Source organism: Trichechus manatus, unplaced genomic scaffold (assembly GCF_000243295.1).
Source record: "Trichechus manatus latirostris isolate Lorelei unplaced genomic scaffold, TriManLat1.0 scaffold00083, whole genome shotgun sequence".
Taxonomy (NCBI): Eukaryota; Metazoa; Chordata; class Mammalia; order Sirenia; family Trichechidae; genus Trichechus; species Trichechus manatus.
The window spans coordinates 8416042-8431017 of NW_004444019.1; the positions used below are offsets into that span (position 1 = coordinate 8416042).

Here is a 14976-nt window from a genome sequence, read left to right on the forward strand (position 1 = left end):
ATATTTTACTTACATTTGTTTAATACTAAGTTTTTTTTAAATCCAGTGTGTATTTTACAGCATATTGCAACTCAGGCTAGCTATATCTGGATACTGGCAAATGTAATGTGTGGACTTTATTTGGAGTTTGAGTCAAATAAAACAACCTTAAAATAATTTTATGGGACAACTGAGGAAATTTGAATGCAGGCTGGGTATTAGATGATCCTAAGGGATCATCGTTCCTTAGATGTGATAATGGTTTTGGTGAGATGCTAAAAAAATCTTTTACAAAAAGAGTGAACAAGCAAGCAGTGAAAGAAAGAACTTACCTCGTAGAGGTAAATCCAGAAATAGTTATAGATGTACTGAAAAAAGTAAAAATTTCACTGTAATAGATGCCTTAATCCTTCTGTTGATTAGGTTATTACTTAATAGGTAATTTTGTAAAAGCCTTACTTGATAATGAGAATAACTGGTACTTTGGATGTGAATAATAATTGATTATGCCAATGGCTCAAAAATTCACACTGTAGCCAAAACTACACAGTTGTTGTTAAAAGTATTTAAGTTAAAGTGGTAGTGAAGGCATGTTGTGTTCTGAGGCTTCTCTATTCTTTCTTACTTGATTATTTTCTTGAAAAATGTTATCCAGTATAAAACATTGTGCAAACCAGTTTCTGGTGAAAAATCTATTGCAACAATCTTCAGGGAGACAAACAGAGTAAAAGAAATGTCAAATAATCCAAGGTAACTCTGCTTTGTTTCCTTTCATCTGTATGTCTGTATGCCTTGGCTATCATTATCAGTCACTTGTACCTTCAAGGTTCTACAGCAATAAAGATAAGTGACTTTTTTTTTCCCCCCTCATTTAGGACAATTGTTCCTTCCTATATTCTTATTGGATCTAAAATTTTACTGAATTTTCTTGCCTGATTATAGGCCTTGATGAAGAATGACAGTCTGCTCTTTCCACTCAAACCAAAGTAATTAGTCTTATATTTCATAAGATACTTATTTTTAATATATACTTTTAACTCCTTTCATTATGGCATTTATTAATCATTTTTAATTTTATCACATAAGAATTATAATGGTGACTGTTTAGAGGATGTGATCTTTTTTTTCACATGTTGGTAAATTTGTCCAATTAAATATTAACTATTTGATATCTTGTCATACCTGGGCTAAGCTATGGTTCTCTGGATATAGAGAGGTAAATAGGAGATGGTTCCTGTTCTCAAAGAGCATGAACTCTATTAGAAGAAGGGGCAGGCACAGCAACTTACCTAGGAAAGTGTTAAATAAAGCTGTCTAGGCTTTTGGGGAAGGGTTCCTAAAGGAGTTAGATATAAGCCAATCCATGAAGGATAAAAGGATTTAAATAGATAGCTGTGAAAGAGTATTCAGATGGATGTAAAGTTATCCTTGAGGGAGTTCACTAAATCCATAGTATGCTGGTTCTTTGTAGTATTGAATTGCATTTTAACAAGAAACTACCATAGACAATGTCACAAAGATTTCAGTAGTGAATTTCCAATAGCATTCTTTATATAGAAATGATACTATATTGTGTGGTATTTTAGAAATATTTGAAGCCAACCAGATATGATTTGAATTCTAGATCTCTGCCACATTTGAGCTCTTAAATCATCTGGTAAGACAGTTTTTAACGTGTTGAGTTTAAGGTGCTTTGGGGATACACACATGGAGATATCCAGAGGAACACTGGTTATATAGCTCAAGATTAGGAGGGAGACATTTAGTTATGGTAATGAAGAGGCCAGCATTTATCTTCATAGAATTCAAGAATAAAACTGGACCAAATTGTTAAAAACAACTATACCACACACTGAAAGTTGACCAAAGACAAACCTCAAATTGAGAAGCATTTATTTTTTTTAAAAAATGCTAGAGCTTCAGGTAAGAACAGTAGGAGTCTGTGGATGTCTTGCCTGAGGCTGCTCTCATTTCTCTGGCTCTCTCCCCAGCTTAGTCAGAGAATACTGTAGTTTTAACAGCATGGGGTCAGGTGCAAACACTGGGAAATAACTTCGCAGCTGGAAAGGACAGACTTAACTTGGAGCAGGGGATGAAAACCAGAAGCTCTGCCAGCTAAAAGTGACAAACTCAGGACTCAATAGGGACAATCCATAGCTTTGTTTCCTGAGGTTGCAGTCCCATATAGATTAGCCAGAAATTTAGTGGGAAGATCCTAGAAATGAGAGAGCCCAGAAAAACTGAAATAAATTCTTCTACACATAACTGGCTGACTGGAAAACTATGTGCATCCATAGGGGAGATCCAAGTAAGCCCAGAAAAAGAAAAAGCCAAAGGAGACTTGAGAACTGACTGTAACATTGAATGCATTCTTCAACACACACACAGATTGATCAGAGGAGGTAGAAGCCTAATGGAATTGAGGTGTTGGAGCACAACTTCTGTCCAACCCATTGGCTGATGACTCAGCTATGCAGACACAGACCTGACCCCAAGGAAGTCCATTTAAAAATAAAAATAAGTTGGAAAAATGAACAGAGACATTAGTGGCTGCTCACAATATGTTGGACAAATTCCTCAATTTAAGTGTAGGCAAGTGAATCAAAAAGTTACAAGACATGCAGGGAAATAGGAAAGTATGACCCACACTCCAGGAAAAAAAATCAGTAGAAACTGATTCTGGGTGGGCTCAGATATTAAATTAAGCAGGCAAAAACTTCACGGAACTATTGTGAATATGTTCAAAGAAGTAAAGAAAACTCTTTTCATACAGTTAAATGAAAATATGAAGACAATTGCTCAACAAATAATCTGAATAGAGAAATAGACACTATAAAAAGAACTAAATGAAAATTACAGAGTTGAAGATACAATATACCAAATGAAAAATTCACTAGGTGAACTTGAGCATATTGGGAGTGGAAAGGAAAAATCAGCTAACTTGACTAGAAATCAATAGAAATTATTCAGTTTTCCCAAAGCCCACTCTTCAGACAAAAAAGAAAAAGAAAAAAGTTATTCAATCTGAAGAACAGAAAAGAAAATTGAAGAAAAATGAACAGATTCTCAATGATCCGTAAGGTAATGGCAAGCATACCAACATATACGTATGTGAGTTCAGAAGGAAGGGAGAGCAACAAAGGGGTAGAAATATATTTAAAGAAACAAGAATCGAAATCTTTCCAAATTTTATGAAAAACATTAATCTATAGATCCATGAATTTCAACAAACCTCAAGTAGGATAAACATAAAGAGAATGACATCTAGATACATCATAGTCAAGCTGCTTAAAATCAAGACAAACAGAAAATCTTGAAAGCAGCACGAAAAAAATCATCATGGACAGAGAATCAAAATAAGATTAAGAGCTAATGTCTCTTCAGAATCAGTGGAAACCAAAAGGAATGGAATGTCATACCCAAAGTGCAAAAATTTAAAAAAAAGAAATTATCGAGCAAGAATTCTATATCTAGTGAAACAGTTTTTCAAAAATGAAGGCAGAACTAAAGACATTTCCAAATAAAACAAAAGTAAGTGAATTCTTTGCTAGCAGACATGGCATAGAACTACTAGAAAAAATCCTTTGGGTGAAAAGAAATGATACCACACAGTAATTTGAATCAACAGGAAGGAATGAAGAACACTGGAAATGGTAAATATATGGTCAGTGTAAAAGATTCTGCAAATACATAGTCATATATAGATATATGAATATATACATTTATATTCTCTTTTTCCTATTAATTACTTTAAAAAAATTTTAAACTAGTAATAAAATTATATGGTAGGTTTAGAAGATGAAAGTAATACATATGACAATATGAGCATAAAAAAAGGGGGAGGAGACAGAGCTAAATTGGAGCAAAGTTGGCATAGTTACTGAAATTAAGTCAGTATTAACTGGAGTAGATTGTGAGGAGTTAAAGATACATATTGTAGTCACTAAACCAACCACTTAAAAACAAAACTAAAATGTTTATATGCACTAATTTGAGAAACTAAAATAATATGCTAAAACTATTCATTGAGCACAAATGAAAGCTACATTCTGTATCTACAGGAGACCCATGTTAGATTCAAGTAAGTTGAAAGTTAAAGATTATAAGAAAATACACCATGCAAGTAATAACCATAAGAGAGGTGGAGCGGAAATAGTATTATCAGGCAAAATAGACTCTATGGCAAGGAATATTATTAAAGACAGAAAGGGGTATTTCATAATAATAAAAGATACAATGTATCAGATAAATGTATATACATCTAACAGCAGAGCATCAAAAATGCATGAAGCAAAAACCGACAGAAATGAAAGGAGAAATAAGCAATTCAGTAATTATGGTTGAAAATTTCAGTACTTTTCTCTTGATAAAGATACAGCATACTTCAGCAACTCTATCAATCTACTGTCCTAATTGAAATTTATAAAACAAACCACTCTACAACAACAAAGTACACATTTGTTCAAGGGTGTATGAATCATTTACCAAAGTAGACTATATTCTCTGTCAGTAAATGAGCCACAATAAATTTTAAAGATTCAAATCCCATAAAGTATAATCTCTGATCCTACTGGAACTAAATTAGGAATCAATATCAGAAATATCTTTTGGAAATCGCCAGATTTTTAGAAAATAAACAATATGCCTCTCAATAACTCATAAGTAAAAGAATAAAAAGAAATTTGAAAATATTTTGAACTGGATGAAAACAAAAGCAGTTTAAATTTACTGGTGTAAATGTGCTTTTATTAGAAATAAGTAAAAGTCTTAAAATTGATAATCTGAGCTGCCACCTCAAGAAGATGGGGGAAAAACATATCAATCCCAAAGGAAGTAGAAAGAACAAATAATAATGATCAGAGTGGAAATCAATGAAATTAAAATAGAAAACAGAAGACTACAGAAAATCAGTGATACCAAAAGTTGGTTCATTGAAAAGATGAACAAAATTGATAAACTTTTAGCCAAAGTGATCAGGAAAAAAAGAAAAGAAAAATAAAGGAAGACACAAATTACCAGTATCTGGAATAAGGAAGGGAACATCATTATAGATCCTATAAAAACTAAAAGGCTTATAAGGAATACTATGAATACATTTTTTACTAATAAACTCTATAATTTAGGTGATATAGGCAAATTTTTAAAAAGTCAAAAATTACCAAAAATGACCTAAAGAAGAAATAGAAAACTGCATTGATCTATTTTAATTATATACATTGTATTAGTAGTTAAAATTCTTGCCACAAAGAAAAGCCTAGGCTCAGATGGCTCAGTCCTATCAAACTTTTAAGGAAGAAAAAAGACCAATTCTACATATAATCTTTCAAAAATTTGAAAAGAAGAGAACTCTTCCCAACTCATTTTATGAGACCAGTATAATTCTGATACCAAAGCCAGACAAAATTGTCATAAGACAATAAATGTACAGGGCAATATCTCTCATGGACATAGACCAAAAACCACAACCACCACAACAGAATCCACTTAATACAAAATGGATAGTATAACTAAATGTGAGTAAAGCATTGTTCATTCAGTGCCTATGTGTGAGTCATGTCTTTCTTGGCAAACTGATATTTACAAACTGTGGAGTGAGTTACTGTCTTCTGTGTGATGGGGACGTTTTCCTGGGAGGTAATAACAAGTGTTACTTGTTAGACAAAGACTGAATGGTGTCTTATGGTGGTCAGTCAAGATCTTGGCATGAGCAGTTTTCAAGGAGCAACAAGGGCTGGAGCCCTGGTGGCACAGTGGTTAAGAGCTTGGCTGTTAACCAAAAGGTCAGCAGTTCAAATCCACCAGCTGCTCCTTGGAAACTCTATGGGGCAGTTCTACTCTGTCCTATAGGGTTGCTGCTATGAGTCAGAATTGACTTGGCAGCAATGGGTTTGGTTTTTTTTTTGAAGGGCTGGAGTGGACTACAAAGTGGGAGGCAGCGGAATTCAGGCAGGAAATATGGAGAACATTTTTCAAGAAGTTTATCTGGAAATGAAAGGAGACAGATAAAAGCAAGAACAGGAAATGAAACTGGGGAAAGATTTTTGTTTCAATGGAAAATGTGACAGCATGTTTCAGTGTGGTTGGAAAAGAATGAGTAGAGGAAGGAGGTTGAACATTCAGAAGACAGGGCCTAATTTTAAACACAAATTTTATGAGAAGCCAGAGAGGATGGAATTGAGAGCACAGGCTGAGGGATTAGCATTACACAGAGGATGGGACAATTCTTCCATGGTTAAGAATTGGGGAAAGATGAAATGGTTGTTAGTGAATTTGCAGATTTCAAGGAATTAAGGGAAGGCTTATATGACAACTTCTGTTTTCTTTGTAGGTAGGAAAGTCATCTGAGAGTAAGAACGGAAGTCATAATACCAGGGATTTGAGGGAAATAGTGTAGTTTAAGAGCCTAGAAGGAGGATAGCGGTCATGAATTTATAATGGTACCTGTCTGCCTCGTTGTATAATTTTCTCAAACTAATGAATTGATTGGGGTTGGCTCCATCAGAAGGACAGTGGAGCAAGGGTGTTTGGAGTAGTGGTAAGAGAGTGGTTGAAGTGATATATCATGGATAGGGACAGAAATGAAGACACCAGGAGGCTGATTAGCATCATCTTCATTTGCGTTCCCCTGATACCAGGTATTGAGACAATGACTTGGGGCCATAGTGTATTTGGGAGGGATCTCGAGAAACAGAAATGAGGGAATGGGGAGAATAAGTCGGGAAATGAGGAAAAGCTAATGAAAGGTACATTTTTGAGCTGCTTATTACAGGCACCTTGAACTGAATCCAGCTGGGGACCATATGAGCAACCGTTACAGTGTGCTTTGGCATTGTCCCTCTGCAGGACACGAAGCTGACATGTTAATACACTGACGCTCGTCACCCTTGGGTGGAGGATTGCTTCTGGGGGCATTAACTCCTCTACCCTTCCAGGCTGCCTTGCCAGAGTTGAACAAGCTCCCAGCCTTCATGAAAATTCCAGGGGCAGAAAGCCAAGGAGAGGGAGGAGTGTTTAGCTTCAGGTAAAGGGGTTGACAGCAGCCTGAGACTCCACAGGAACTGTCTGCCAGTTTCAGCTGAAAACTGAAGTGGGCCTGGGGCATTGGCACAATGTGAAATTAGACAGACCAACTGAATGAAGTTGCCTATGAGGCCAGAGTAATTGAGTGAACACTTGGGATAATAGGGGGAGTTCTGTGACCGCAGGAAACTTACTTACATCCTCTGAGATGTTGATTCATCATCAGTAAATTGGAGTGGGAATACCCACCTTGTGGGGTTACAGCTGGAATTAAAATGAGTCCTTTCTATTTAAAGTGATTACTACAGAGCCTGGCATATAGTAAGGCATATAAAATAGAAGCTATTACGTTATTGCTAGTATATATTAATAATATTAATAACTACCTGCACTATGGATAATAATTAGATTAATTCAAACTCTGTGAAGAGTTTCACAGATTACCTGAATGTAATATCTTGAATGCTAAGGCATTGCATTTTTATTTGGAAGCAGATTAAATTTTGGTATTATTTTGCAATGAGTTTCATCAAAGAATAAACCAACCTGTTGCCCTCAAGTTGTTTCCAACTCATAGTGACCCTATAGACAGAGTAGAACTGCCCCCACAGAGTTTCCAGGGAGCAGCTGGTGGATTCAGACTGCTAACCTTTTTGTTAGCAGCTGAGCTCTTAACCACTGCACAACCAGGGCTCCATCAAAGAATAGGCATTAGAAAAATTTTAAATGTAATCTAATTCCCATTTATCCTCTTTCCTCTGGTTTGGAATGCATTTAAGTTTCCGTCAGACTACAATGATTTATTGTATTTTTAAGGAACTCTCCAGAGATTTTCTGTTGGCTTTGTTTTTTAATATTTTCTGCATTTGAACTTAGCCAAACACTGAGGAACAATCTAAATTAATTCTACTCTGTAACAACTTCTGGTGTTAAGTACATTTTCTTTAATTCTGACTTAAATCTTTAATGCTGTAGTTGGTTTTTACTCATTTTCTTCTCCGTGGAGGGAAAAAAAAAGGAGAGGCTGGTTACTATTGTCAAGTTTCTTTTGTTTGGAGTTTATTAAGTATGCGATCCTTGAATATTTTTCCCCCTATTTAGTAATAGAACTTCCATTGCTTTTTTTCAAAGACCAATAGAATTTAAAATGGAGACGCTTTAGAGCTCACATAGTCCCAATATATAATCTGATGAATTAATGTCTATTAAAATATTAGTGTCAAATAGCATTTCTTTTGAGATTGATTTGAGCAATCAATTTGCTCAATTATTGATTGGGATGTTATTCTTTTTCTAACAAATGAAAAACTCTTACTAATGAATGATAAAAACTCTTTGTATATTAATGATGTTAATTATTTAGTTACCATATGAGTTTTCCCACTTTGTCATTTGCTTTTTAATTTAGTTTATAATATTTTTCAATTAATAGTTTGTAATTAATATTTTGATAAATATATTATTTTTTTCTCTTTTGATTCCTTACTTAGAAAGGCCTCACCCACCCTGAGCTCTGAGTTATGTTCACCTTTGTTTTCTTCTGGTCTTTTTATACTTTCATTTTGAAGTGGGCTCTTTAATCCATCCAGAACTAATTCAAATTAATTCAAAAGAGTCCTAAAACAAAACAGAAGTGTAAATGTTCAAAGACAAAATGCATATTAGTGGTTGTCTGAAGCTGGAGGTGTGAGTGGCAAGTGACTACAATGGGTACATTTATTCTTAATAAATGCCACGTTGTTTATTACAACATAGTGACTCTGTTGTAATATTTTATGTCATGAATCTATTACATATGTATGCATGTATGTAATATGTATGTGTGGGTTGAGAGAGAGAGAAAGAGAGCTAGCTTACCTTTAGTGGGTAGAATCAGGGGTGCTGCTAGCTAAACATCCTACAATGTATAGAGTGCTCCCTACAACAAAGAATTATCAATAACGCCAAGATTAAGAAGCCTTGATAGCTAGATAGATAGCTAGGAAGGAAGGAAAGAAGGAAGAAAGAAAGAGCGGAAGGGAAGAAAGGAGGGAAAGAAATAGGAAGAAACGTTCATTGGGTATGATCCTTTTACCAGTACCCAGCCTTTGTTCTATTTCCTACCCTGAGGGGCATTTTGAGATACTTTGCCTCCTGCTTTGAAGAAACCCAGTACACTGTATTTTCAGTTATCCCTGATCTGTGCATTAAAAACAAATGAGGTTAATAGTTTTAGAACACAGATTCTGATGTCAGACTGCCTGAGTTGAATCACACATCTGCCACTTACAAACAGTGTGGCCTTGGGCTGAATACTTACCCTCTTTTTCTTCTCCTTCATCTGTAAAATGAGGGTAATAATCATATCTTTATCCTTGTTGTTGATGCTGTTGTGCACCGTCAAGTTGATTCTGACTCATAATTGCTAGATGCTTAAAGCAGTACCTGGCACATAGTAAACACTATAGAAGTGTTTGTTTAAGATAATAATAGTAAGGCAAATTACTTGTTCTTTCTGACCCTTATTTGACCATAGTGACCTCTACTTCCTTTTTATATTATAGATTATTCTTTTAAATTTTTAACCAGTATGTTTCTTCTTCAGCCTCTGCTACACCTCTTATCCTCTTGGCATGCAGCATAAACTCCATCAGAATATCAACTCTGTCCTCTGTATTATTGCTTAACTTTTATTATCACTGTCAAGTTTGCAGATTTCCTCACAGGCACATTTCTTTAAGATATAGAGTTGCTTATTTTTTCCATCTATGAAGAACCATTATTTTTAAATAAAGACTGTATTCGATGAGTTACATTCTGAAAGTTAATGGTCTCGTCATTGGAATTGTATTTGTTTTCTTGTGTCAAAAATTTCAATGCATTCTATTAACTTGTGCTGAACACATTTTATGTCAACACCTAAACACTGTGTTGTTTCTGATCCCCTTAGTAGATTTTTCTATGCTATTCTGAGCTTCTTAATTCTTATTTTGCTTTCTGTCATATATATGACATATTTTATATCAGCACCACTTAATAGAACTTTCTGAGATGATGGAAATATTCTAATCTGCCCTGTTCAATACAGGAGACACTAGCTGCATGTGGCTATTAAGTACTTGAAATGTAGCTAAGGCAACTGAGGAACTGAATTTTAAATTTTATTTAATTTAAATTTAAATAGCTACATATGGCTAAAAACAAAAAAAAGTTGCCATCAAGTCAAGTCCAACTCATGATGACCCTGTGTGTTACAGAGAAGAACTTCACTCCATAGGATTTTCAAGGGTGTGGGCTTTTGGAAGTAGATCATCAGGCCTTTCTTCTGAGGAGCCTTTGGGTGGGCTCAAACCACCAACCTTTCAGTTAGTAGTCGAGGAAGTACTTGACTGGCTAGTGGCCACCATTTTACAGCATAACTCTAGAGTATCTCCTTACTCCTCCATTTTCAGTTTAAAATCCTCAGCCTCATTCTAACTTGAACCTATTTCACTGAAAGTGTGTTTATGTACTTTTGTTTGTCATATATATTATATGCATATTTCTTCTATTCCAGTGATCAGTTTTTTTTTGCTTTATTTTCTTATTTTCAATATAGTTTTCATTATACAATTAAATATATACTCTTAGATGATCAAGACTGTATATTTCTGTTTGTAGAGTATTTAATGTATTATCTCTTAAAATCAGATGCTAGCACTTCTTTAATTTTTTTACAAATTAAAATAATAATGTTCATTGTGGAAAAATACTGAGGAAAGAAAATAGAGTATATAAAGAAATAAAAATCACCCTAGTGTACAAAACAGAGGTAACCATACACGCACGCATGCACACATACATTATAATACACTTGGATCAGTTCTTTCTATACGTAAAATATCCTTTTATTTTTAAACACTTTACTGATCACATACATAATATATATTCATTGCTAAAATATTTAAAAACACTGAAGAGTATAGTAAAGAATATAAAAATGATCCATAATCACAGAACACATAGATTCTGTTTGTTCCTTTCAGTATTGTTTCTAAGTGTCACAGATAGATGGATATGCAGGTAGATAGGTAGGTTGATCGATAGGGACATAGGTATTTTAAAATAAATTTGAATTATACTATAGATATGCAGGCATACCAATGAAAGTATATACCTTTCAGATGGTAATCAAAGAAAAACATATGCCACTGTGGGTATGTGTCATCAACAATGGTAGTAGTGGCCATTTTGAACATTTGTAACTTTCAATAATAGTAATAAGTATTGATTAAGATTTATCCACTATTTGTTAATTCATTAATTTTATATTGCTTTTTATATGATAAAAATTTTCCCATAGTGTAAAATAAAATTCATAAACATCATTTTAATGGCTGCATCATATTTCATTGTATTTATATATATATATATATACCTCAATTTATTTAACATCTCCCCTATTGTTGGACTTTTAGGATGTTTCTTTTTTCACTACCATGGATAGCATTGCATTCTAAATTTAGTGCCTAAAACGTTTCATCTCTGATCATTTCTTTAGGATGAATTCTTAGAAGTGAAATCACTAGGCCAAATGAAATGAACAGATTTAAGACTCTTGATATATATTGCCAAATTGCCCTCCAGAAAGTTCTTTGCTTCTTGTAGAAGAAAATAAATAATCCCTTTTCTGTTTCTACTCTTGAATCATTTTTATGTAGCTTTCCTTTGAACCTTTAAACTTCACTTTGGTTTTAGTACTCAGATTTTTTTTTAAATAAATGTTTCTTTCAAGGGATTAGCAAAGTAATTACATTGTTATAAATATCCAAACAATGGAACTCTCCTGGTTTTTTTGTTTGTTTGTTTGTTCAGAAAGAACATTTTTTATTGTATAATTTGTTTCTTTCTAGGGTGAACCAGGAGAAAAAGGGGATCCAGGTCTGACTGGCATTAATGGACAAGATGTAAGTCTCTTTTTTTTTTTTTTTCTAAAATTCTGTTTACATTAGTCACTGAAATATGCCAACTGTTTTATGCTATTAATATTTGACTATCTGTAGAAGGGAAACCCTGGTGGCATAGTGGTTAAGAGCTACAGTTGCTAACCAAAAGGTCAGCAATTTGAATCCTCCAGGCGCTCCTTGGAAACCCTGTGGGGCAGTTCTTTTCTGTCCTATAGGGTCGCTATGAGTCGGAATTGACTTGATGGCAGTGGGTTTATCCATGGAAGAGCTAGCCACAGTCAAAGCAAAATCAAGCCTCAAAGCAGTTTTTTGTTTTGTTTTGTTCTGTTTTACATGGCTCAGTAGAGGCCCAGTGTTTTTAGTTGCACTGAAGGTAGTTCCTTGGCTTTATGTATTTCATGTTTATGTTCAACCTTAACAGCCCTATCTTCCTTGCCGTTCCTGGCTTGCATTTTCCCTAGCCTCTTTCCGGAAGTGGTCTGTATTGGTAGGATTGCAGTGATGAAAAGAAACGGAAGAAGAGAAGGGGGAATTGTGGGTATGTACTGCTCACCCTCCACCGTACCCGTTCTTCAACCTTAGCAATACTATCACCTGTAACATCCTCACGTCGTAGCCAAATCCTTCCCTTCTCTTTAGGACAGTTATCTCCCAAGTGTCTCACCCCTGCTTCTATGATGAAATTTGAAGGAATGGCTCAAGTCTGGGTTTTTCTCTGAAATGTAGATTAATCTTATTTCAGATCATCATCCAACTCACCATTTATTGTAGATAATGTTAACTTTACTGAAGGAAGGGTCCATAATTAGAATTTCTTTTTTCCTCACTGTTTCCTTTTCTCACTTGCAGTAAAAATATTTTAGAAATATTCTAAAGGTCCATTATTTGCTTTATGGGATGAGAGAATAAGGAAAGACTACATGTGTTTCCTAGTATCTTAGAGGGGTCATGAAGCCCATCCTGTAGGCAGTAGATCATGGCAGTGGGAAGGCAAGCTAAAGGCCAATCCTTAGGGACTGTGGAAAAAATAAGAAGGATACCTGAGGGGGCTTTCTCTAAAACAGAAATACCCCAGGAGTTTACCCTATAATAACCCTGGCATGAGACCAACTCCCACAACTTTATTATTTACCTCCTAAAAAGCTCCATTCACGTATTTAATATGACCCTAATTCCTGTTCTTCTCCCCTTTGAAGTGATTTCCCTACACCAGAGAACAGGAACTAGCACCAGTGGCTTGTAGCTAAGGAGTCACTGCATCTCCCTTACCTCCATATAGTACATCAGGACACTGAATGTCACAACTGTTGGCCCACGTGTAGAAATAGAGTATCTGATTGCTCTTCCTACCCCTGTCGTTGGAGGTCCCTGGGGTAGTGGTAAGAGTTCTGGAGTGCAAAATCAGAGCTGTTCATGTCTCGGTTCTGTCACTAGCTGAACAAATCATGTCTCAGAGCCTGTAAAGTGAAGGATTTAGAATAAATTCTGAAGTTGCCATTACTGTAATGTTCTATGATTATACAGAGATTATTAAGATTACGAACTTGAAAAGCGTGATGAGCTTTGAAGCACTCATTCAGATTTATTGAATTCCTATTAAAGGAACTGTGAGGAAAACAAACAGGAACACTGCTGGAGCTAGAGTATGGAAAGCACTAGATGTGAGGATGTTGGTCCTTCCTTTTCTGAACAGAAGGGAGACACGATCCAACCTGTGTTTAAAGGAAGATAATTTTACAATGTGTTCTAAAAAATAGACAGAATTTGAGTCTTTTGCTGCATTTCTTGTTCTTTCTTTTGTACTCTCCATGAGAGCAGAGTCCATGTCTTAGAATCTCTAAACCAAAAATAAAAATAAAAATAAACCAGTTGCCATTGAGTTAATTCTGACTCATGACAACCCCATTTGTTGCAGAGTAGAACTGTACTCCATAGAGTTTTCGTGGCTGTGACCTTTCAGAAACAGGTCGCCAGGCCTTTCTTCCAAGGTGCTTCTGGGTGGGTTAGAACCGCCAACGTTTCAGTTACTAGCCCAGCGCTTAACCATTTGCACCATCTTGTACGTAGTAAATGTTTTGAGTGAACAAGTTCTCAATAGATATTTGTTAAGTTTTAATTTGGAAAACTAAAACATTATTATAATAATCTAAAATATAAGTAACTAGCACCTTAAGTAGAATAACAGAGGTGGAAGGAAAGGTACAGATAGTGATATTATTGATGTAAAATATATATGACTTAGTGCTTGATTGGATATGAGAAAGAGAGAAAATTGAAAAATAGTCCAACATTTCAACCATTCATTATGGGAAGGATGTTAACATGTGAGAAATGTTAAGAGTGTTGAAAGACATGGATTATAGTGTTCCAAAAGATAACCAAGCTACATATATGTGGACTCTCTGAGACAGAGGAGCAAAACAAAGAATCTTAGAAGTTCATAAAGATAATGTTGGAATTGAAATAGAGAAAGAATTTTTCCCAAAATTTCAATAAAACTAGAAGGAGATTTGAGGGGTAAGAACCTGAAGTATATTCACATTAATTTAGAGATTTGGAAAAATTTCATATGTTGTCTGAAAATAAGGTGATTCATCTTTTTAGAATTGATAGTTAATACACACATACATTTGATTGCCTACCCAAAGGCACACAACAACACTATGTTGCCAAATGTTCTGGCAGCCACTGTATCAGTTCCAAATCTGAATGAGACCCAGTTTGCTGAGAGAAGAACCACAGCATCTTGGGCAGTGAGAACTTTTCTCTTTGGGAAGGATCTTAGAAGAATCCTTCATGTGCCCCAATCACTCGGACTTCATTTCTTTAGCACCGTAATTGTTTAATATAGCTCATTAAGTACACTATAAAGCATAGCAAAGGACATTGTTCTTTCTTTTGTACTACTCTCCATGAGAGCAAAGTCCACTTTTCTCACTTAGTTACTTAATTAATATTTAGATTATGTTTTTTTTCTCCCTTTTCTTATTTTGTCAAAAATATTTAGGAGTCATGACTGAGGAGAAATTAAAAGTAACGAGAGTTCTTCCTC

The 14976-nt window shown here is 34.9% G+C and overlaps 1 protein-coding gene across 1 annotated transcript in view; it reads left to right on the forward strand.

Moving 5' to 3' along the window:
- The window catches only part of COL19A1 (collagen type XIX alpha 1 chain), a 369652-nt gene that overhangs the window by 157095 nt on the left and 197581 nt on the right, over nt 1-14976 (forward strand). The window contains exon 11 of the mRNA XM_004381357.2: nt 11871-11924. Within this exon, the coding sequence (XP_004381414.1) occupies nt 11871-11924 (54 nt within the window). The remainder of the gene's footprint in view (nt 1-11870; nt 11925-14976) is intronic.